This window comes from Saccostrea cucullata, unplaced genomic scaffold (assembly GCF_032062105.1).
Source record: "Saccostrea cucullata isolate Sc308-1 unplaced genomic scaffold, CSIRO_AGI_Scuc_v1 ctg974, whole genome shotgun sequence".
Classification (NCBI taxonomy): Eukaryota; Metazoa; Mollusca; class Bivalvia; order Ostreida; family Ostreidae; genus Saccostrea; species Saccostrea cuccullata.
In genome coordinates, this window is record NW_026938202.1 from 16,753 (window position 1) to 43,302 (window position 26,550).

Genomic DNA, 26,550 nt, shown 5'->3' on the forward strand with positions numbered 1-26,550 from the left:
GTAAGGTTAGAATAAAATCCGAATAACTTTTTTTTCAAGATTTGGAAAATAGAACAAATAAAATGAAATTAATAAAAAAAAAATCTTTAAAAATAACCAATTTTAACACCGGTAAAGAAGAAATGGAAAACAATAATTATTATGAAAAGGTTTCACGACTTCAATGACCTTAAACAAGAATTAAGCCATAAACAAATAAAAACAATTACAAGTACATGTATAAAACATGTATTTTGAAATCATTTTCCTAAAAACAAGTTACTGAATATTTGATCAACGGAATCAAGAAATACGCTATTAAAAAAATAATAGATACTTTAATTCTATAAACCCGCTTAGGTACAGCTTCACGACATAAGATTTGTCAGTATTCCCCAGAGTTTTTCAAAGAATACTTGTTTGATTACTATAGTTTACTTATTTAAACACTGCACACCTTGTCTTCAACGTAAATATAAACATTTATCATTCTTTTACATATCAAAGATGAAGATGATACAAGTTAATGTATAAAAAAATATAAATGTAAATTCTGTTTGCATGCTTAAACTAATGATCAATAGCATGCCCCGCTTTTTTGTTGTACATCATATATCAACTACAAAAAATCGAATAAAAGGGAGGTTTACAGGTAATTTTATAAAACCGGATATAGCTTATGTAGTTTAACGTAACTGTTGTCATTGTTGTTTTAGAGCTTGCAGAATGGCACATCTGTTCGTTTTTCTTCTCACAGTTGCTTTTTTTGTCAAAGAAAGTTATCAAGGTACAGTTATTCTACTTTTCACATTTTTCATTCATAAACTTGCATGTAAAACGAACGAGATAAGAAAAGTATTACAAAGATTTTTTTAAAGATAGAATTTATTTTCTGAGACTATTTAGGTCGAAAATTGTTTGCCATCCTCATTTTTTCTTATTTATTACCTATTTAGAAGCAACCAGGGATTTTTCAGTTTTGATTACATTTCATGTATCACAAGACACAAATAGAATATGAAGCATCTGTTTCTTTGCAAAGCATGCCATTTTTTCATAGTAAAAATCATGGCTCTATCGAATATTTACTTATATCCATATTCGTTCAACAAATGATGAAGTTTTTAATGTAACTTGTATAAATGATATTATTTTTTTTTCGTTCTTATTCAGCAGGTTGCATTTGCACCGCACAGTATGACCCGGTATGCGGAACAGATGGCAGAACTTACTCGAATCCTTCGTGTATGAGCTGCACGTAAGAAAGAAACGAACATTAACATAGTTCTTTTTTAAGAACTCCAGATTTGTTACAATATATACACATTGGCAAGGACCTTATTTTAACTTTCTCTAGAAAATTAAAATATTTATCAATTAAAAAATATTCAGGGATTGTGAGACTCAATTTTTTAATATAAAGTCATTTTTGTGGTACATTTCAAGACCAATCATACTTTGTCTCTGTTAAATTATTTTACTAGGTTACTTACTGGTAACTTTTCAGTCAAAAAAAGAATATATGTATACATTTTCATGTTATTTTTTATTATCTCCATTATTTCTTCTAGACCAAATGTTCGGATTGCTTGTCGAGGAAGATGTCCTTGTTGTGAGTATTCGAACAATATCTTTCGGCTACAAAAAGCCGATATATAATATATATAATTCCACATGTCCAATTTCTATTTTATTGTAAGTAAAATTATACATTTTTGCTAGAATATCACAAAATATTTTTAAAGCACCATGTATCTGCACTGCTCAGTATGATCCTGTGTGCGGAACGGACGGGAAAACGTACTCTAATACTTCATGTATGCGCTGCACGTACGTAGGCTTTTTAAATTCTTTATATTTTATATTAAATATTATATTAAATGTTTAACGTTTCTGTGCTAACGCTAAATAAAATATGATATCACACTTCTTTATGTTTAATTTTGGCCGTTGAAATTTTAGAGTTAAGTACTCTGAAAAATTAACCTGCAAAGATATGTCTTTTATGGGCGTTTTAGTTTGTTGATGACTTATTCACGGTATTCAAATTAAAAAAAAATAGCTTGACAGAAAAGTACGGATCTAACTTATATAAAGTCGTACCCAATTCGAAATGGATTTTTGACTTTAATATTATATTGTTCGTTATTATGTATTTCATTTAAGATATCAGTTGAAGATTTTTTTGTTAAACAAAGACGGAGAAAGTATCCCGACACAGACTAGAAACGCCAACATGTCTCCAACTTGTTGTTAGTGTTACCGTTTAACATTATTTTAATCCAACTTCCATACCCACTAAACATTGAATATTCTCCATTATATTCATTTCATTAATGAAATTTGAAATAGATGGAGATAATGAATGGTATTAAAGCTTAAAAGTCCGACAATTTTGGGGCTGAGCGAACACGGACCTCCAAAATATCAGAGGTAGGATTAGATGCCATGGAAAAGTGATCATCCCCTGCCGACCGATCAAACCCACCGTGTGCTCCTTGTCATGACAGAGACGGAAAACTCCGTCGACAATTCAGTGTGTAAATAATGGATAAACAATTACTATGAATGATATCAGTCAACTTTTGACTAAATGAACTGACAAAGTCTGTTGTTTAAGGGACCCCTGTTTGCTCTACTCCTGATTCATATTGTTCGAATAAACTTTTGAGCTTAATTATACTGTCCGTTTTCTCCATATATATTTCATCTCTGGGGCAATTTTAAAGACGAAGCTATAAATTTTAGTTTGAAACAAAATATTTTATCTTTTCATACAGGCCAGGTGTGAGAGTTGCCTGTAAAGGTGAGTGCCCCTGCCCACGGCCCTGTAACTGTAAGGGTAAGCCTAAGTCCCCCGTGTGTGGAGTAGACGGCAGGAATTATGATCATCCTTGCTGGGCACGGTGTCAGTAAGTTAACCTTAATTATATTATTATTATGTACTTTAATGAGCTATAGTATTGTTATGGAAAAAAAGAAATAAACTAATATGTATTGACTTAAAAATGTACTGCCATGAAATATTTTGTTTTAAAAAAATGACCTTTAGTCATTTGCTTATTGAAAATTGTACTTTAAAACCATCTATTTTATCTCATTTACAAAGCTTTAACATCTCTAACTTTACATTTAACTGATCGTATTAGCGATACGTTTAAAATATGTGATTGTGATTGTAAAAATTGTGAATTCTATCAGATTCGAGTGCTGTCTTTTCATAATTATTTTTTTTTTTCAATTTTTAACAGCAATATAGCAGTACAGTGCAATGGATACTGTCCCTGCAAAGGATATGGAAAATGAAATAGTATCAAAATCTTATTTTGGTGAAAATTATGAAGTGACAGAAATAAATAATCTGTTATAGACTTATTATTTGTTATCTTACTTTTAGAATGCAGTTCTAAATCAAATTAAATGTAAAATAAGTCTGATGGATGATATGACGAAAAAAGAGCAATTTTTTTCTTGCAAATAGAATAATTACTCTAAACGTAATTTTTTTTCTCTCCTACAAGCATATGAGTCGCCCGCGTAGCGCAGCGGTTAGAGCGTCGCAAAATTAATAGTCGATCCTTGCGCCGCGGGTCTGAATCCCAGTGTTAGTCGTGAAGACCCGTCTTTCGGATGAAACGGTAGAAATCGAGGTCCCGTGTTGCAGTTTGTGCTGGCACGAAATAGATCCCTCCCTGCACAATGGCCCTGAGTGCCGAGTATATGACAAAATTTGCAGCTCTCCACCGGCAAACGGTGGCGTCTCCATATGAGTAAGAAATTCTCAGGAGGGACGTAACAACATACAAATCAAGAAAAAGCTGACATATGATTATTGCAATTTAGAACCTCTTGGTTTTTATTCTATATTTGATATCAAACTCATACACAGTGGTCAGTAACATTGAAAATACACCAAAACCACATACTTCTATCTACCCAACCTGTACTTCACTTTTAAAATTCTGCATCAGTATCAGCATTAAAAATTAGCATTACCAAGATCAGCAGCAACAAGCAAAGGATAACATGAGCTTGACCTACTTAACACCAGAATTGACCTACTAATTAACATAAAAATATCAATGAGGTTTTATTCAGAAAAAATGACAACACAGAAAGGAAATTAGTTTAGGTATTAAAATCATTTATACATCACGAGATATTATGATCAAATAAGTATATAAGTATATGAAGCACTTTTATTGCTTTAAACGGCAATGCGTCAGAATTCAATTATTTATTTCTGGCAGGATGATGCTACTTCCGTTAGCATTGACCAAATTATGCTACAGCATCAGGATAAGCATTACAAGTATTAAATCCGAAAAAAGGCAGCTTTCTATTCAGCAAGCAAAAAGCACAGTGTTTAATGATAATTTGAATGTATGTTTGATATGAAACATACACACATATAATATAGTTTATAAATTAGGTATTAAAATCTCAATAAAAAGTTTACAAAAGATGAAAACAGAATCAAGGCAAGGAAGAAATTCAGCAAACAAACTAATGAAAAATGCAGGAAGATAAGTTGACAAATAAAGAAGGATAAATCATAAAATTTGTCAGAAGTTAATATGCCCGTGAATTCAACATGTTTTATATTAAATTCTAAATTCTTTCTGTGCAAATTTTAAAAATAATCGATCCGGAAGAAAATAGGTAGCTTTAGAAAAGAAATTAGAATAAGTGTTTTTTTTTTTTTGAAAAATTATGAAATAGTGAAACCTTTCAAAAATTGTTTCCGTGCATTCTTTTGTTGAAAATGAAAAAAAAAAAAAGAAATCGGTCCAAAACAAATTTTACTATTTTACTCCGTTTGTCCTTTTTCAGAAGAAGTTTCATAAGTGTTAAATGTTTCGGAAGTTTACAAAATCTTTAGCCTTCTTGAAAGTACAGTAGCCCATATTTTTAAAATTTTACACAATAATAGAAAAAATCTATTTCATGTTCATGAGAATTATTCTATGAATCCTACCATAGCAATTAATATTTTATTAAAATTGTTTTAGGAAATTTAAAAAGAAATATAAAGCAAAATGTTTTTCGATGATAATTAATCCTAAGAATTTTGTTTGAATTAACCCTTTAACTTCAATATTGAGAACAAATGTAGGTACAGGAGACAAAAATGTGACAGAGAGGTCATCGGAGCAACTTATTGCCACTATATGTTTAAGGGATTTTTCATCCAACCAAAGTCTTACTAATGCTCTTTTAACAGGTGGAAATAGTTTTAATTTTTTGATGGGATACCCTTATTTTTGAACTTGCAAAGAGTAAGTAAACACTCAAAATTTAGTTTGCCAAATAATGGAAGATTCAAAACACTATCGGGCAAATATTGACAACACTTTCAGAAACTTTGTACAGTTAAAATTTGATGTATATTTGAAATTTGTGTAATTCTTAGGTAAATATTTAAAAGTTACTCAATTGTAGCTCACCTGAGCCAATTTGCAGTGATATCATGTAGATTTTGTCTGCCGTCTGTCGGAGTTGTCTTCGTTCCATAATCAACTTTTCTTAAACCACTAGGTCAATTTTTACCCAGCTGACCACAAAGAAATTTTGGATAAAATGAGCTTACATTTGTTTACATTATAAGGAATCTATCCCATCTCAAGACGGTTACATATAAATACACTGCAAACACGGCGGGTGTGATCGTTGGCATTGGTGCTAACTCTTTCATGAATCCTGATGTCACCACCCATGTTCTGGAGATCTGTGTCTGCTCTACTCCAAATTTGTATCGGTTAATGGACTTTTGAGTTTGAATACTGTTTGTAATCTTTTATATATTTCTAAATTATGAACGCTTCGTAGTATTATAGTCAGTTTAAATTCGTTTAAATAATGGTTCCTGGAGAAAAGGTGGTTGCAACTAATTGATATCCATGTTGTGAATAGTAATTCGGTGGAAAAATTCTCTGGTGATAAATAAGAGGGACAATATCTTCTCGAGTGGGCCTTTGTGCCTTTTTTGGTTAATATTTGAAATATCATCCCATGTAAAAGCAATATACACACCTTTTACTCGTCCAAGTAGCTAATACTAAAAACCATCCAAAATATTAAGTGGTTATGATCACCAAATGACAAGATACTTGCTTCTAAGTTCAATTCTAGGTTCAATTTTCTTTCGCTGCGCTGTGTGAAGCCTAAAACAAAGGGAGTAGCTGTTTTCTCGCAAATCACCCTGAGCTCTAGCGAATTAGTCGTGGATCTTGAAGGATGAGACGGGGGTTTAGTGTCATTGTGGGCATTTGCATATTGAAAACAAGAGGCCCATGGGCCACATCGCTCACCTGAATACTGGACTAGCTATAAAAATAAATCAGCTTAGTATTGAAAATTTTACTTGTTAGGGGAGAGAGGATTTTAATTTTTTATTACTTGATAATGTCACTATTTCAATAAAGCATACCTGTATAATTTTGCCATACATGCGAAGAAGAGTTTTAAAGATATATCCTATATACATGTATTTCTATGTAAATAAAGTATTTGATTGCCCATCATGGCCATACCTTACCCCCAGGGGTCATGATATGAACAAACTTGAATTAACTCTAACTGAGGATGTTTCCATATTAATATTACCAATCATAGTTTTGCTGATCTTGAGAAGAAACATTTAAAAAGATTTGTCCTATGTATTCCCATGTAAAAATTTGATCAGCCATGGCAGCCCCGCCCTATCCTTGGCGGTCATGATTTGAACTTGACTCTTCACTACCTGGGGATGCTTCCACATGAGTGTCATCTTTATGGTTTCATGGATTTGGAGAAAAAGATTTTTTAAAGATTTTTTCCTATATATATAACCTCTGGTCCGTCATTGTCGGCAATGGTTCTGGAGAAGATTTTGTTAAAGATGTCAATAATTTTTCATTTATTTATAATTATATCCCTTTGGAAGAATTTAGCTTGGTCCTGCATTTGAGCAAACTTGAGTTCCCTATACTCAAGGATAATTTGTGACAAGTTTGGTCGAAATTGGCCTAGTGGTTCGTGAGAAGAATTAAAAAATGTGAAAGTTTACGACAACAACGACAACGACAGACAACGAACAAAATTTTATCAGAAAAGCTCACTTCGGCTCAGGTGAGCTAAAAACACTGCTCAGTGTTAAAAATGCGACGCTACATTTACTGTCATGGGACTATTATCAATCTTCGTATTGCTTAAATTTAGCAAAACAAACCCCCAAAACGGAAGTTTAAATTGTTTATCGATTGTGAATTTGATAGATATTATCTTCTAGAGCAGGAAGTAAATTCATGTATCAATAAGTATGTAAATATCTGTCAAGAAGTCCGCAGATATTACTAACTGGTTATCTATACTCCAACATTAAATATTGATTGGCATTTCAGTATACGTTTTAGTTTTAACAGCTGGCCAAGGTCTGCATTATCTAAAAGATTTCATTCCAGAAACTTTCTCAAATCTACTTTTTTCATTAAAATATATACTACTTACGATATTTGAAAGGTTGTTATAGAGTAAAATAAACTTTAAAAACGATAATGATAAAACACAGAAAAAAATGTTTTTAAACATGCGCTTTGTATTTAAGTCTACTATACGTGTATATATATAAATTACGATTGTCCACATTTATCGATTTTATTTCTTTAAACAGATAATATTAAAACAATTTTACACAGGAAATGGTGTCTGCACATTCTAAAATAAAGAAACGTTATTCATTATTTGAAAAGAGGCTATATAAATGTATGTGCGATTTCTATAACATGGATCGGAATATGTAAAGGAAATATGAATTAACTTGAAGTGCTTATCTGCCACCCTATGTTCATCGTTAGAAACCTACGGCTGATAATGCTTCGTTCCTGGCGTAATCAGCATAAGGTTTCATACGTCTTCATATAGTTAATAAGTTGGAGGTTAGACATGGGGAAAATTTTATGTGATATTTCTTTATTAGTAAGTGGATTAATGATTACAACAAAAGTTTAAAATACCATGTATTGTGATTAAAATTTTTAATAAGATTCAGTTAATAAATATCCATTGGGACATTTAACTGTGCTTCAATTACAATTTACCTCAATACTATTAACTGAGAACATAATTCTAGCTTTGAATATCTCGAACTTTATTAAACATACCAGGGGTGATAAAAAGGTTCGCGAATTATTTGAATAACTTTCATCAAAAAAAGTTTTTCAGTATTGATTTGTTAAGTATTCCTTACTAATGTTAACCATTCTGCCTATGCACGAATAACATGATCTAGACGATCACTTGATCTTCTCGATATTCTTCGTAGCGTTTCGTCACAGGAACTAAAAGATTTTCCCGAATTCATATTTCTAACTATACAAAAACCATACAAAAACAGACCATTTTTCAGAAATAATCAGATCTTGGTAAAATATGTAGTCTGATTGGATAAAAATATCTTTTTTAAGAACGAGCATGATGACCACCATAAACTGAGTCCTCTGTCTTGTGATCGTCGTTTATTCAATGTGGATAATGCATGACTTCCTCCCTTTTTTTAATATCAGAAATGTTTATAGTCTATATTAAACGAAATTTTAGGGATGTAGTAATCATTTTATTGATATTCAGCTACTTTTGTAACTGTAAATTGGCGATTTCTTTATGTCATATTGCTTAACAAAGTACACATCTCATTGCCAACTTTCTTTCACTGGGCAACTAAACAATCATCATTTTTTCAAACATCTCTCTTCCTCACTAGACAGTCAATCCAATTAATGATTAAAATTTTGACTGGTCTTGAATTTGTTATTTTTATAAAAGGTGTAAATTATTATATAGTACTGCAAATGAATTTTCAAGATATACGTTTAACTTTAAGCTGTTCGTTGCTCAGTTGACCATTTTTTTCTCGAATCCTATACCGTATAAGTAGAATTTTTAGCGAGGATTTAATTTTGGCATTATTAGCGAGGGTGCCGAGATCGCTAGAATTGAATATAGCTAAAAATTAATTGCTTTTTATTTGTAATAGCTTCTTTAATATACATTTGAAAATCGCTAAAATAACATCTCGCTAAAAATAAATTACCAGTTTTGATGGACAAATCGCTAAATTTGCGTCTCGCTAAAATTTCCACTTATACGGTATTTTGTAAGAAGCATATCCTTTTAATTTCATGTAATTTACAGTGTGGTTAAAAAAATTAATTCTCAATTTTGTTACTGTTACAAAGCTGGCAATTTCTGTCTTTGGATGGCTCAGATTCAAACGTCCAGTTTCAATCCGAAGTGGTAAAATACCGCAACGAAACATTGCTATAGCTGATAGGAAAGGTTTTGGGAAGTTCACACTGACAGACTGCTCGACTTCATATTGGTTTTTAAAAAGACAGTAAGTTCTTCGATTGGAGATTTTTTGTTAATCCTGTGGCAAATCCATGTTATAAGTTATTGTTTATATTCGACATATTCAGGGAATCCAGTAATAGTTTTGTTTTGGGCCGGGGTTCCATATTTTTCTTTATATTTTGATTCCGGTCCCAAAGAAAAATTTTGGTCAAACAGTCGCCCGCTTGTGACAGTGATAAGAACCTCTGCTTTAGAGTCGCGAAGTCAGGATTCTATCCTCACTTCGCGGGTTCGAATTCCACTGTGGGATGTGAAGACCGATGCTTCGAATGGGACCGTATAAAGCGAGGTCTCGTGTCGCAGTAGGTGCTGACACGAAAAAGATCCCTCCCTGCTCAATTGCCCTGAGTGCCGAGTATAGGACAAAATTTGCAACTCTTCATCAGCAAGTGGTGGCGTCTCCATATGAGTCAATCTAATTAAAATTAGATCCTTTGATCCGCTCACCTAATATCGCTACACCTTTGTTTAGCGATCTTAGGTGAGCGGATCAAAGGATCTAATTTTAATTAGATTGCATATGAGTGAAAAATTCTCGAGATGGACTTCAAAATAACATTCAATCAATCTTATCCAGACAATCGGTCGTTTTCTGATATCATTAGACTGTTCCAGAACACAGGATGTTAATCTGGTGTTGATTGTATCATGGCTTCCATCAGAATTCTCACTGAATTGCAATCAATGGTGTGAAATGGAGTACTTCCAAAAATATTCCATCACCTCTAGATTTAAGCGATTCCCAAACTCCACTACAGTAATCTAGAATTTATGGGTAACACACTTGAGATATAATTTCCCAGTATATGTTTAAATCCGACCAATTTAAGGGAGTGAATTGTTGATACCATGGATCCAAAAGCTCGTCCTCCAGATTTTGCCTTATTTTCGGCATTTCTTTTAAAATCAATATTCACATCAAAGAGTACACATAAATAGTTGCCGCTATTTTTACACCACAAGTCTACAACACGTAACATGTCTTACATACTCGATTCAGAAACTTCAGAACTTCAGAAACCTCATAAGCAGGTTTCAGTAAATGTTCAACCAAGCATTTTTATTTACTCCTCACTAAGATATTAACAGTAGTGAAGGAGAATCTTTGAACGTACTGTGCAAGAATATATTCAAGACGTAGTATAAATCAGATGCGGATACTTAAAAATTTGAAATCACAAAATTTTACCAAAATGAACAGATTAAAAACTTACAACTTTTCAACTTTATACACAACCATTTCCCATGAAAAAATTAAATTCCAGGCTTTTCATCATCATTGACAGCTGCTTTTTCAATAAAAATAAAACTCGTACATTTATTTACCTTGCCATTGGTTATTCGCAAAATTCCGTTGTTAAAAACATTCTGATTGTACACACAAGTACTTTGAAGTCGGCAACAAAAAGATGCTTGAGTTTCTGACTGATAATATCTATGTTGTGTTTGGAGACCAGATCTTGCAACAATCTATTGGAATTCCCATGGGTACAAATTGCGCCCTGTAATTAGCAGACCTATTTTTGTATTCCTATGAACCAGAATTTGTGCAAAATCGCGTGAAAAAAAGGAAACTCATGCTGTGGTCTTCAACCTGGCACGTAGATAAATCGACGACGTATTGTCAATTAACAATGGTAATTTCTATTCTTGTGTCGATACAATATATCCTTGTGAAATGGAGATAAAAGATACCATGGAGTCTGACACATCTGTTTCATATTTGAATACAAGTATTTTCTTGAAAAAGACGTAAATGGTAATCTAACAACCAAGCTCTGTGATCAATATGATGACTTTAATTTTTCTGTAGTCAACTTCCCTTATTTAAGCAGCAATATTCCTTCATCACCTGCATATGGAATTCAACTGATTCACTAGAGCATTCTATATGCATGAACAATTTCTAAAGCAAGGTAAATTATTGACAAACAAGTTGATGAAACAAGAATATAAGCAGTATTGGTCAACGTCATAATTTCGTAAGTTCTATGGTCGAAACGAAATGACCTTGTCAGGAAATACAATTTATCGTTGAATCAAATGCTGACTTTATGATTTCATACTAACTGTTAGACCACTATTTATAATATACCGCTGTATTAACGACTTAATTTTCCGTTATTCCCCGATCATGACAAGGAATACACGACGGGATTGGCAGGCCATGTTCACTCCTCCATGAAACCTGATGCCACCTCTTCAGTTTTATATAGTTTTAAAAAATTCTTTATACCACAATTTTCTCAGTAATTTTTCATCCGAAGTTATTTCCCCTTGTTCGTCATAGCATTCCGTGGGATTGTGTCTTTTTTATGAGAACAAAGCCGTTTACTTTGTTCCCAGAACTTCTGAGGATCATCTGGGCAAACAGACTTGATATTTAGAGCTAATGATCTCTTATACGTTCTTTCATAGTAACGAAAATATTTTTCTGAGGCGTTCTGTGCATATTTTTTCCCGTAATTCACGCTTAATATGATGATCTTTTACATTGCGTTTAGGGTGCATTTTTTAACCATATATAAATTACATTAACTTTATCGTACATGCAATGCAACTTTGGGGAAAATCTACCGTCCAGGTATTCTAGATCTTAAGGGACCGTCTCAAAATACAGGTTCATTTACTATAGGATTATGTAGGAAAGTGCCACTTTTTAACACTTTAAAGCATATTATACAAATCGTACTACAATATACGTTTTGTTAAAACTATAATATATGAAGAGTAATACTATATTGTACATTATATGTAAAAAACACAAAATTCTACCCTCATGTTACCAGAGGGTAACAAAAAATGCAAAAAATTAAAGAATTTTCCTTTTTTTTATGAGTACTACAAAATATAACGGGCACAAAAGATTTATATGAAAACTTAGGAAAATATTGAAGATATTCTTAAATTTCTATGTTTTAAATTTCAATAGCGTATGTTTATTACTTTTTCTTTAATAACATTTTTATGACCCATTTCTTAAGAGCTTCAGTTTATCATAACGTCAAAAACACACTATAACGACGTTAAACTACCTACCAATTGCAAAATCGGTTAAAAAATCAGTTATATAAAACTGTGCTTACATTTTTAAACCTGTTATTTCTTAAGTTGATTTAATTTTATTAATGAAGTGAAAAAAAGTGCTTTAAAACAGAAAGTAAGCTTACTATAATGCGCGAAATATTGCGCAATGAAAACCAAACTCGGCCCCCTTAAAATACTATTTTCAAGGTCTCTTAGAGTGTCCATAGTTCAGTTAACTTGTCGTTTAAGTACGGCTTGTGTCTACGCATTTTAGGGGCACTTGCATATGAAGGACGGGAGTTCAGATTAGGTTGGTTGTCGTTTTCATCAAGGACAACTTATATTTGCGTTGAAAGTACTCATTATTTTCGTTTAATTAAATGTTGAGCTTAATATTTTAATATTTAATATGAATACAGTTTCAACATCAGGTAAGCATTTTTAACTTGCACTTGCGTCAAATAAAAATTAAGTTTAAGATTTATTTCAAGGGAAACTGACGTAGGGGTATGTCATTGTACTGCAGTTCGAAAATTTAATTTTTATTACAATAATGTGACCTTAATTTGGGCGAAAAACCATATGACCTTAAAAAGTGCGTTGAGATGTATTTTGTTATTTATGTGGTACACCACCTACAAAAAATACATTGAAAACAATGTGTTCTATAATTTTGAAAAATGGCACTGTCCATTTTCTTCCTATTAAGTCCAGAATGTTGCACTTTCCAGCATTCATAGGCGAAGCAAAGTTCAAACTGGATATGTAATAGGTTTGCCATCATGTTTCGGGAGGGGAATCTTTTAGGGATAAACCTCCCTCTCCTTAAACAGATATAGTAATCGTTTGGAGTGTTCTGGTCCTTATCCTAAAATTTACGAAAATCAAGTTAACTGATACAGAATATTTGCTTAAAACTGACCAATATCGATTATAACTTATATACAATTTTTGTAAGAGATTTATGAGAAATAGAGAGAGAGAGAGAGAGAGAGAGAGATGATTTCTAGAGCAACGTCTGACGTGAATAGATGGAATTTTAGTGATAAAAAATACATTTATGTTAACAGATTTAAAGATTTTATGTACCGGTATTTTGATTCAGTAGGCCATGTTATATTAAGAAGTTTTTTAGCCTTTGACGCAAATACTTATTATATTTAGAGGGGGAAATATGAAAATGAATCATGAAAATGAAATAGTAATATTTGACAGAAGTAGAAGTTCCTGGATGAAACAATGCAATATATCAAAAGATGACAGAAGGATACACACGTGTTGGTCGCCTTCATGGAAATACTGGTCGGATCTAAAGGCACGTGGTTGGACATTAATGGGTTGCCCATTTCAAACATATTTGATAATCATCCAGTGCTTAATACCGGTATTTACATTTGCTGATGTCTTTTTTGATATAACAATGCCAATAAATTTGAAATTCAATTTTCAATGACTTGCAGTTGGTCACATGATCAGACATTCTTGCGTATGGAAAGCGAACTGCACAAGCAATTTGGAAAGTTCTGACTGTGACGTCACATGACGTCGTAGATAATTTACGTTGCATTTCAAAATCAAAGTCGGATTAATGCCTGTATTTTTTGTAACATGAATAAAAACGTAAAATATGAATATAAGAAATAAAATATCAGCTTTTGGAGTTTCATTGGGTTATGATATGAAGTCGGTACGTGACCAAATCTACTATAACGCCCACCGATTTCATGTCATAGCCCAATGAAACTCTAAAAATGATATTTTATTTCTTAAATGAATATAAGCTATTAATAAAAATGCTCACAATTATGATGAATTTTTGGAAAATGAATACTTTAATGCATAAAACCTTTTGAAACCCCATAATTACATAAGCAGATTTAATAAGCAAGGTGCATGAAGATTATGCAACCATCAGTGGTTTGTGGAACCTTGACAAATTGTCCATTTAGGTACTTTCAATATTGTAAATTCAAGTCAGAAAAGTGAGATTCCCTGTAGTGGGAGGAGCTAACAGCAACTATAAATTGAGAATATTAAAATTCATACCAACAATTACCTTGAGTACTTATCCAGGATGGTTGGTGGAAGTACTGTAGTATTGGTGTGTGTGGTCCTGTTCTTGGTAGCCCCAAGAGAAGGTAGGTCAATTAAAACAGACCATTTTCAGTTGTTAATAATATTTTAAAAGGTTGCAATATAGATATGTTAACTTAATCAACAGGAAATTGTCGTCCATTTCTAACTTACAAATAACAAAATCTATTCAACATACTATAAGCAGCAGACGAAACAAGGGGATATTGGCTAACCCTAAAGTGCAACATTTCTTAATTTAAAAGATATGTCAAAGTTATACACACTGCTCTTTCAAGGTTACGCATATGGATTTTCAAGCAAAGTAAAGACAAATATCATTAACCAACAACAACCTATACTCTTTGCTAAGTTTTTCCCACTAAAGGACAGATGATACAAAAAAATAGATAGTTGGATTGGTATATATTTCTGGGTCTATTTTTGTTGCAAATGATGCAGCTAATAAAATTTCAATATTTTAATTAAGAATTTGTAATCCTTCTATGATGTTCAAAATTCTACCTTCTTGTAGCCCTCTTTGTTACATAATACAAATATTTTTCGTTTCAAATTCCATTTTTGTGAAAACTAAAAAACTACGCGATTAAAATGTTCATTTTACTTATTGAAACATGACACAGGTTGTTATTTTCAATTTTTAGAACAAAAATTGTTTGTATCATGTGCAATAAAGTTTCAATATTTTAAGAAAATTGCGACTGTTCTACGAAGAATGTCTATAAAAATTAAGTAAGCATTTGAAAAATACAGAATTTCTTTTCTTCAGTTTAATTTCAGTTAAGAATAATTACTTTTTCTAAATATTGAACAATTGTCATATTAGTAAACATATCGTTAATGATGCATGTTTTTGTTTATATTACATTAATTGATTAACGGCTTTTTAGTGTTGTCTATTTTGCTATATATTGATATATTTTAGTTGCGTATTCATTTATTTAGTAATAAATGACTATTCAATGTCCAACCTTGTAATGTCTTTTGTGTCAAACAGCACCGCCACATCAAGTATTCATAAGTAAAAATTTTACACACGCCTAAAACAGCAGTAAATATCAAATTCTAGTGATTAACATCTATTTAACATACAGTAAGTTCCAGACAAAAAGATATGTATAAATGCAACATCTTTTCATTTAGTATTTTGTCAGGGTTATAAACACTGCATTCTTAAGGTTAGGCGTACGACTTTTCAAGCAAGGAATAGGAAAATGCCAAAAATCAACAACTAACTCTTCACAAAGTTTTACTCACTTTAGACAAAGTTTCAAAATTTTAAGATACATTTGAAGATACATGTATCATATGAATAAATCCTGCAATAAGTAATTATTTAAATTTAGTTTTACCCGAGAATTTGTTTTTATTTTTCTACATTAAAAAATAAATTTTGCAATCAAGCAAGAGAGAAGAAGAAAATTATGAAGAGTTTACCAAAACCAATATCTGTATTTTTGTAAAGAGTTCTTATTAAATAGCAAAAAGCGTGTTAAGATCGATGTTTTATTTCATTTCATTATGTTTGTCATGTGGTTATTTATCTAGAAGTTAAATATTTAAATATCTCTTCATATATAAATATTTTGTTTCATTTTTTATTTTGTTTTCTTTCAAAATAAATGAATTACAGTACTTTAGCAAGTTAGATTATCAAGATTTTTTAAAGCAGGAAAATGCTTTTACTATTTGCTTTTACGCAGATTTCCTTTCACAATATTATGGGATCATTAATGTACATAATAACGAACAATGAATAAGTAACGATTATTAATACATTTTTATCGTTTTTTTTTTTTTTTTTTTTTTTTTTTTTTTTTTTACATATATGTATATTAGGTGTATTCTAATAAAGCGAGTGAAATACGTACACATTTATAATTTGATCTGCACGGTTCGTAGTTACCTTTGACACTATTAAGTAATTATGTATCAAAACCGGCATTTATTAGTGTGGATTATTATTGTTTCCATCAATTGATTGTACAATAAGATTGTAAGATGAAAAAGAAAAATATTGATGGATGTGAAAATAGACTACATTTGAATTCCATTGTTTTATAGGGATAGGATGTCCATGTCCTAAAATTTGGGATCCTGTGTGTGGCGCAGATGGGTATACTTACGGAAATACTTGTTTCCTTCTATGCGCGTATGTTAAAAATATATATGTTATATTTTCCATTAAATGAACAGAAAGAAACTTAACTAGAACAATTGGCAGAAGATATATACATGTATAACAAAGAAGCGGTCAAACAAACTCGTTTTCCTCACATGAAAGGGAAATATTTAACGATAATGATAATTGTTCAAGCAGATTCTTTATTCTTTCAGGATCAAAATGTTTTAACAGAACAAAATTTTACAAAATTACAAACCTTTCAAAGCATTTTTTTTATTGAAAAAGAATTTTATACAAGATAAAATCTTACTTTTTCTTTTATCAACAGTGGTGTCCCCATATATTGTAGAGGAGAATGTCCTTGCTACAGACGCCAATAAACAAAACAGAGACAACACTTTACAGTAATGTCACCCGTCACCTAAAAATCAAGTATATATTCTCTTATATCTGTAAAAGTGAATTTTCTTGTTTAATAAAAACGGCATTCTAAACCTAGTTATTTCTTATTTTGTGCTTCAATCCTTTTTTTCTCCAACTCTCCTGTCAACTCAGCAGCTTTGCAAAATTAACCAATAAGCAAGGGCATTACTTTACTATAATTAAAATGTTCAACACAATTAATAGGATAAAATGAGGTTTTTCAAATGAGTTGGAAAACATTCTCAATATGATGTTCTTGTTGTGAGGATTTTTAAAAGTTACAACCAATTTTTCATTGATTCTTGGGTTGTTTCCCCTGAAAAGTTTCCATGGCTCTTCAGTTAAAAAGTATTATATTCTTTTTCTTCCAGGATATTTATATCAAGTTTGGTTGAAGTTGTTCAAGTATTTCCAAAGAAGTCGAAATATAAACTGTTTAGAGACTTCACATGCCGGTCAGATAAATGTTTAGACAAGAAGTGAACATTTTCTGAAAGGAAAATCTCTTGATTTTCAGTTCAGATGTGATAAAATTACGAGAGTAACTGTAGTTATGTTTATGGCCTTATTTATTTGTGCATCCCTTTGCTGTCTCAGTGAAAAGGGATAGAGTACATAGAGATGTATTACATTTGACTTAAATAAAAGGTTTCTTTTTCAAAATACTAGTAATAATAATTTCAGTTCATACAAAAAATCATAAAAAGAGTCTGAAATATAATTTAAAATTTGCCGTATCCTTTTCTCTAAAGAAGATTAGGATTATTCAAAGAATGAAATGTTTTCGTTGTATATGTGTGTTAATTATGGGGTAAAAGTAAAGGCTTCCGAAATTGTAGGATAAAAATAAGCATGTAAAATTGTCACAACTGACCTCAAGTTGTGATGGATTCGTTAAATCAGAATTTACAAACCAAAATAAATAATATTTTGTAAGACCTCCTGTATACCAAGAAACAACAAGATTTATAAAAATTAACAATAAGTTTATCTACATATGTACAATAAACATGAAAACGGCCAAAAGTTCAATCATGGTCATCACTGGACAGATTCACACTTCACACCACGTCGCAATGTATGGTCCACCATATTGTCCCTTCCGGTCCACCATATCCCAAAAGTATCCTCACCATGTACACCAATCCTCCCTTCCAGAACAAAAGCTTAATATACAATTTTGGTCACCTACAATTTTCATAGGGTTTTCTAATAAAATATTCAAAACACATATCTGTTCAATATACTAGATTTTACGAACAAATAACGAAAGAAAACATGTATTTGTCGTTTAACAAGTAAATGAATTAGAGCGTAAATATATACATTCTCGCTATATTGCTATCAGTTTTACATAGAAAATTGCTCTTTAAAGCTAACAACAAAAATATTGTAAAGTATAAAAACTTACTGAGCTGTGGCATTTTATACATAAAAACCATACTGTCGGCCCCCAGGTCTTGCTCGCAACGCCGCTACAAACATCCCTGAATCCCAAGATCACACAGCAGGGGAAACAGCTAGAACACACCCAAGTTCACACAGCATGGGTTATATAAAAGGCACACCCAAGATCACTAAGCATGGGTAAAGTATCACTCACGGCGTCCAGACCTCATCTGACACACACTAGCCAACACCCAGTATAAATAACTGACCAAACTACTCAAACGGGTTCGACGAGTATACGTTGATAAAAATAGAACAAATACAACTCAGTGACCAATAGTGCGTAAATGAAATAAACGATAACTCCTAATGCCAAAATAAAGATAACTCTCACCGATATACAATGTACAATAAGCTAATATCAAACATTGACACAATGTCACTTGTGACAAAAATCAATATCAACACAAAAACGGAAAAGCAATGTAACCGTTAAATTCTGAAATTTCTTATATAATCTTTACTTTACTGTTAACTGTAATTTCTAGAACATTAAAGAAAGTCTCTTGATGTAACCATTTTCTATGTATGATTAATTTTTATTTATTCATTTACTGTAGATGATCTACATGATAAATGAAGTGGCCTGTTATTATAAAATGAAATACATGGATATAACGAACAGTATTCAAGCTCAATTAATCCATTGAACAATAATTCTTAGGATGATTAATTGACTGATTGTATATTGTTATACGTCCCTGTTGATAATTTTTCACTCATATTGAGACGTCACCGTATGCCGGTTTAGGGCTTAAAATTTTGACCATTACTAAGCACTCAGGGCCATTGAGCAGTGAGGTATAATAGTGCCGAGCGCATGGCAAAGGAACAGTTGCTAACCATTTTATCGACTAGGTCAGTCACGACCGAGATACGAACTCACGACCCCCCTGTCACGGAGAGAGCGCTCTACCGACTGAGCTGCCAGGAACGGTTTCCTAGGATGAGAGCAAACACGGATCAGGTGCGAGGGAGGAGTGAGCGTACCCCAACGCCCGGTACTCCTTGCCATTATCGAAAAATAGCGGAAAATCCGCCGACAATTTAGTGTAAATTATGGTCAAACAATAAGTAAGTATGAAAAAGTCAGTCAGCATTTGACTATATGAAAACTTGTATTCGCTGACAGGTCATTACAACGACCCTAGAACCTAACAAAATATAAATTGAAAAGAGACTGCTGACATTCTTGTTTCATCAACTTTGCCAATAAAAAAAACTCTTTTTAGAAATTGTTTATACGAACATGTTGGGCATACTCTTGCAAATCGAAAGAACTGATAGATATAAACTCCTTGTGCAGGGTATTTTGCTGCCTAAGCAAGGGCAGTCGATGATTAAAAAGTTAGTCAAGTTTATAAACAAGAGGCCCACGGGCTTTATTTGTCATCTACATTTCATGTAACAACTTTCCAACAAATGAATTTTTTTGTTTCAAATCAGAGGCCATGAAATTCGCTATTTTGAAAGTTGAACCATTACTCATACACTGGGCAATCTTACTTTGATTACTTAAAAGCCAGAGACAGAGCAAAGAAACAAAGAAGATATGCATTTCCACTGCATAATCAGACTTGCCCAACCACACAGAAACCCCTAGTACTACATGTGACTGGGGCCACACATTTCACAATTTTGGTAAAGGCACCCTTGCTCATTATTAATGTTTGATCAATACCAACAAAAAGCGGATTTCAAAGCATTTAATATTTAATTTATTTTCAGTATATAATTATTAAAGCCCATCCACCCCAGGCATGCCTGCCCAAGGGCCTTGAAATTCACAATACTGGAAAAATCACCCTTAAGCTTCCTCATCATGACTATGTACTTTAATCATCAACATAATACCCAGTAACAAAGGAGATTTTTTAAAGAATTAATGCATTTTCACTGCATAATCATTGGAGCCCGCCCTAACACCAGAACCCATGACCCAGAAGCAATGAAATTCACATTATTGGAAGCTGTGCTTTTCTTCATCATACCTATGTAAATAGTTCATTGGCTTTAACGCGCAATTGTTTATTATAGCTTTTTGAATTATGAAAAAAATTAATATATTATTAAGATATAAAACAAGAGTCCTAGGGGCCACATCCCTCATCTGAGCAAATGGCTAGAAAAAAGCAAAACATTAGTTAAGTATTGAAAAAAATATAAAATTGGGTACAGGGGAGAGGTGGGGTTTGAACAAACTTATACCCACACTTCCTAAGTAATTTTTTGAATTGATATGACACAACGGCTGAAAATTTTTATTGATCCTTTGTTATGATCCACTATAATGGCTCCTATGTTCTCCTATTTAGAAGACTAAATCTATATTACCTTTTTTAATGCTTTTATGTTGATGACCCCTCGGGGGTATTAATTTGAACATACACTTTCAGAGAATGCTTTTATATAACAGGTCGAGGAAACTATTTTCTGTGACCTCGGAATAAATTTACATGTTAAGTGAGAAACCGACGTGACTGACAAATCGACCAATCAGCTCAATGAGTTGCATTATGGTCTACTACAAAAATACTACACGTGTGTTTCTAAAAGGCCCAATTTTTCAAATCGCTCTCGGAAAAACCTGATATATTTTTCCAAGCATTTTACACACTTAATACAATATGAACATCATCATCTACTAATTCCATGCTCAAATTTATATACAAATGATTTACAATGATAACAAATAGGGTTTTCTCCACTCCATTGTACAATTCCGTTTGTTGACAGCTTTTCCAGTGCTGTAATTTCAGTGAAAAGTCAATTTCACGTGACTATTCCTTGGTCCAAAAACAATCAACTCTGAGGTGTGTTCATGTATTGTCAATGTTTCCAACGTATACAACTACGAAATATTTGCTCTCACGTTCTATGATCAATGTGCATGAGGGTGCAGGTAAATAATTTTTAAAAAGTGCAACTTAAGAATTCTTTTTTTTTATAAAATGCAACTTTTAATTTCTAGTAAGAAATAACGGAACAACAACTAAATAAACTTAACCAGTAACATGGCAAATTAACGAATATCGAGTTAAAGAACTTGAGTCTTATTTACTTGTGATGACTTTGTGAGCGGTATTTCAAAGTACTATTTAACAAGGAAAACTTACTTTGTTTGTTAATGTGAGCATGGGGAATCTTAATTAGTACCCAATCTTCGCATTTTTCATAACACATTTTTAAAAAATTGTTAGCTGACTTTCCTGCAGTCGTTTGCATTTGCGTCCTAAATTCCCCTGATTCACGTGTTTGTAGTAAAAATAAACATGTAGTAGGCCATCATGCTTTTCGGCTCATTCACTGGATTGGACCATTGTTTGCTGTGAGCACCTCTGTGCGCAATCGCAACAATATCCATATAAGGTAGTTTCCTCGACCTGTATAACTATGACCAAACATGGGTTTGCTGTTCTTGAGAAAAAGATTATTCAAGACTTTTCCAATGTATTCCTATGTTAAACTCTGATACCCCACTGTGGCCCCGTCTCACGCCGGGGTAATGATTTGAACAAACTTCGATCTACACTACATGAGGATGCTTCCTAATGAGTTTCATATTTCTGGTCCAGTGGTTCTTAAGAAGAAGATTTATTTCCCTATGAATGCCTTTATTAACTTTGATAACCCACTGTGGTTCCCCCTTCCCCCCTCGAAGGTCATGAATTTGAATCCCCATACTTGAATCTACATTACATGAGGATGCTTCCACATGAGTTTCATCTTTTTTGGCCCTCTGGTTCTTGAGAAGAAGATTTTAAAAGATTTTTCCTATGTATTCCTATATTAAACTTTGATATCCCACTGTAGGTCCACCCTACTCCCGGGGATTACGATTTGAATAAAATTGAATCAACACTACATGAGGAAGCTTGCACATAAATTTCATCTCTCCTGGCCCGATGGTTCTTGCGAAGAAGATTTTTTTAAAATGCCATGATTTTTTTTAATTATTCACAATTATCTCCCCTTGGAACAGTGGGGGGGGGTTGGCCCTTTATTTAAACAAACTTGAATTTCCTTTACCCATGGATACTTTGTGGCAAGTTTGGTTGAAATAGGACCGGTGGTTCTTGAGAAGAAAATGAAAATGTGAAAAGTTTACGACGACGACAGACAACGGACAAATTTTGATCTGAAAAGCTCGCTTGAACCTTCGGCTGAGGTGAGCTGAAGGTGATCTAATAAACAGATGTTCCATTAATAGTTGCCAAAAGGAAATAAATAACCTGTTTAATTTTTTGAAAAGCAATTCATTTATGTAAGTCATGCTTTTAGTGTCAGAGCAACAGTCCGGCCCCGGAGAAGAATTGATAGAACCATGCATCAAAAATATCACATAAAAATAATACATTATACTTGTATAATCCGGAGTAAGGTTTAAATAAAATTGAATTACTTTTTTCAAAATTAAGAAAAAAGAAATAAAATGCAGTTATATTAGGAAAAATACTTTTAAAACAATCTGTTTGAACACCTGAAAAGAAAATGAAAAAATTGTTATGAATTTTTTTTACAATATGACCTTAAACAAGATTTAACTCAGTCTTAAGAGAAGACATAAACAAATAACAACAATTACAAGTATATAACATGTATTTTGAATTATCCTTCGTTAAAATATCTGAGTTACCGAATATTTTATTTAATTATCAACGGAATGAAGAAATGGTCTTTTTAAAAACTATAAAAACAGACTTTAAGTCTATAACCCGCTTAGGTACAGCTCCACGACATAAGATTTGTCAGTATTTCCCAGAGATTTTTAAAGAATACTTGTTTGATTCCTATAGTTTACTTATATAAACACTGTCTTCTACGTATAAATAAACATTGATGATTCTTTTACATATCAAAATTGAAGATGATATAAGTTCATGTATAAAAAAAATTATATAAATGTAAATTTTCTTTGTATGCTGAATCAATAGCATGCCCCGCTTTTTCGCTGTAAACCATATATTTACATCCACGTGCACTGAATATTTTCTTCTTTATTTCTTAAGAAAACCCATTGCTTTCATCACTGCATGAACTACATTAGGCATATCACCTGTACAGATTTCTTGATCAGTGGCCGTTCCATCAATGAAACGTACAAGACGTTCGCATCATTAACACAATAATTAATATTTTTAATCCTACTTAAAATGATAATTTAAACAGATATAAATATAAACAATAAAATGTCTTTCTTTGTTTGTTATTACTGGAATGAACGGTCGCAGCTATTGCAGAAAAAATTTACATTACATATGTATTTTTTCTGCAACAGCTGCTTCCGTTCATTCCAGTAATAACAAACAAAGAAAGCATTTTATTGTTTAAATATCAACTAAAAAAATCGAATAATAGGGAGGTTAACGCTCGTCAGGTAATTTTATAAAACGGATATAACTGATGTAGTTTAACGTAACTGTTGTCATTGTTATTTTGGAGCTCTCAGAATGGCACATCTCTTCGTTTTCCTTCTCACAACTGCTTTCTTTGTCAAAGAAAGTTATTAAGGTACAGTAATTCTACTTTTCATTCATTAACTTATATGTACAACGAACGAAATAAGAAAAGTATTACAAAGATTTTTTTTAAAAGATAGAATGTATTTTCCGAGATTATTTAGGTCGATGAATGTTTGCTATCCTCATTTTTGTTTCTGATTTATTACCTATGGAGAAGCAACTAGGGTATTTTTTCAGTTTTGATTACATTTCATGTATCACGAGATACAAATAAAGTACGGAGCATCTCTGTTTCTTTGCAAAGCATGCCATTTTTTCATTGTAAAAATCATGGCTCTATCAAATATTTACTTATATCCAGAAATTCCTTTGTTTTTAATGTGAATTGTATAAATTATATTATTATTCGTTCTGTATTCAGCACGTTGCATTTGCACTACCCAGTATGACCCGGTATGCGGAACAGATGGCAAAACTTACTCGAATCCTTCATATATGAGCTGCACGTAAGGAAGAAACATACATTACCAGAGATCCTTTTTAAGAACTCTAAATTTGCTACAATATATACACATTGACAAGGACCTTATTTTACTTTTCCAGAAAATTGTTTCTTTTTAACTTTTTTTCTAGCTATAGGTTACTTTGAAACTTTTCAGTCAAAAAAGTTGAATACATGTATATATTTTCATGTTCTTGTTTAATGATGTCCATAATTTTTTCTAGACCAAATGTCCGGATTGCTTATCGAGGAAGATGCCCCTGTTGTGAGTTTTCAAACAATATCTTTTGTCTTAAAAAATTCTACTGATACAGTGTAATAATTCAATTCCACATGTGCAATTTTTATTTTATTTTGTTTTGCTAGAATAATAACAACTATTTATTTTAAAGCACCATGTATATGCACGGCTCAATATGATCCAGTGTGTGGAACGGACGGGAAAACGCACTCTAACATTTCATGTATGCGCTGCACGTACTTATGTTTTGTATTGTTTATATTTCAACGTTTTTTTTTTCATTCATGTGCCTTAACAGTATAAACGTTTTGCAAAATTTATATATTCTTACCGAGTCCGAATTGAATTTTGAGCTTGAATACTGTTTGTTATCTGGATATTTCATTTAAAATATCTTTTGATATTTTTTTTCGGGGGGGGGGGGGGGGGGGTTAGAGAGAGAGAGAGAGAGAGAGATGGAGAGAGAAAAAGTATCCTGACAAAGACTAGAAATGCCAACATGTATATAAATTGTTGTTTGTGTTCATGTTTTCAATTTTCTAAATTATATTTCTTTCACATGTGATATATTAGATATATGAAGATAACGAACGGGGTCCAGGTTCTAAGGATCATTAAACAATACATAATTTATGCAGACTAAACATTGATCTCCAAAACATCAGAGGTGAGATCAGGTGCCATGGAGGAGTGAGCATTCCCTGCCAACCAATCACACCCATCGTGTCCTCCTTGTCAAATCCATCAACAATTCAGGGTTTAAACAATGACCTTTCAATTAGTATGAAAAATATCAATCAGCATTGTACTCGCTGACAATGTCATTGTATCGACCATAGAACTTACTTAATGACGACTTCAAACTAGACTGCTGATAATCTTGTTTTATCAACTTGCCTGTAAATAATGCACATTGTTTAAGGACTTGTTCATGCGTAGAGCATGGTCTTGCGTATCGAATCAACTGAGAGATATAAACCCCGTATGCAAGTGGTGAAGATTTTTGATCCAATAATCCGAAATAAATGTACCATTCTAGAAAATGTCGTGAATATCAAATTTATTGTTAATTCAATTCAGTTGAAATATACATAGAAATTTCTTGAAAAAAAAACTTATTGTAAGACCCCCCTCTGTATTGTTGGTCTTTGAAGGAAAATATTGTTACAGCACTTGATTTCAAGATAAAACTATTTTAATTGTATTTTTGATATAAAAAGAACAAAGAAAGTATCTAAATACGGAAATATTGACGAATGTTTTCATGACAAGGAGCACATGGCGGTTAGCAAATGATTTTTTCTTCCCCATGATACCTGATCCTACCCCTAATGTTTTTGGAGGTCCTTGTTTGCTCTACTCCTAATTTGTATTGTTTGAATTTATTTTTGAGCTTTAATATTGTCTATTATCTCTATACATTTAATTTGTGGAACAGTTTAAAAAACGAACCTATAAATTTCAGTTTGAAACAAATTATTTTATCTTTGTTTACGTACAGGCCAGGTGTGAAAGTTGCCTGTAAAGGTGAGTGTCCCTGACCCCGGCCCTGTAACTGTGAGGGTAAGCCTAAGTCCCCCGTGTGTGGAGTAGACGGCAGGAACTATGACCATCCTTGCTGGGCACGGTGTCAGTAAGTTAACCTTTATGTTTTATTATGTAATTTTATGAGCCATAATAAAATGTATTGATATGAAAAAAGAAATATTAATAAAGAACTAATATGTTTTGGCTTGAATGTTAAAATTGAAAAAAAAGTATTAAAAAATAAATAAAAGTCACCTTTAGTCATTTACTTATTGAAAATTTTACTTTAAAACCATCTATTGTATCTCATTGCAAACCTTTAACATCTCTA

General features: G+C 32.2%; 1 protein-coding gene across 1 annotated transcript; it reads left to right on the forward strand.

The window, feature by feature from the left end:
- The first annotated feature begins 664 nt into the window (after nucleotides 1-664).
- LOC134249608 (serine protease inhibitor dipetalogastin-like) lies at nucleotides 665-17,074 on the forward strand. Its single transcript, XM_062731948.1, has 9 exons — nucleotides 665-766; nucleotides 1,153-1,237; nucleotides 1,551-1,591; nucleotides 1,725-1,809; nucleotides 2,760-2,891; nucleotides 3,231-3,240; nucleotides 14,426-14,534; nucleotides 16,555-16,642; nucleotides 16,944-17,074. Exons 1-9 carry the CDS (start codon nucleotides 706-708, stop codon nucleotides 16,993-16,995), a joined length of 663 nt encoding a protein of 220 aa, XP_062587932.1. The 5' UTR covers nucleotides 665-705; the 3' UTR covers nucleotides 16,996-17,074.
- Nucleotides 17,075-26,550: the final 9,476 nt, after the last annotated feature.

Bases quoted from the DNA above. Each gene is read 5' to 3' on its own strand.
- LOC134249608 (XM_062731948.1), top strand. From the start codon at position 706: ATGGCACATCTGTTCGTTTTTCTTCTCACAGTTGCTTTTTTTGTCAAA. The intron at 1,592-1,724 runs GTGAGTATTCGA...ATATTTTTAAAG, and splicing joins TCGAGGAAGATGTCCTTGTT to CACCATGTATCTGCACTGCT. The intron at 1,810-2,759 runs GTACGTAGGCTT...CTTTTCATACAG, and splicing joins ACTTCATGTATGCGCTGCAC to GCCAGGTGTGAGAGTTGCCT.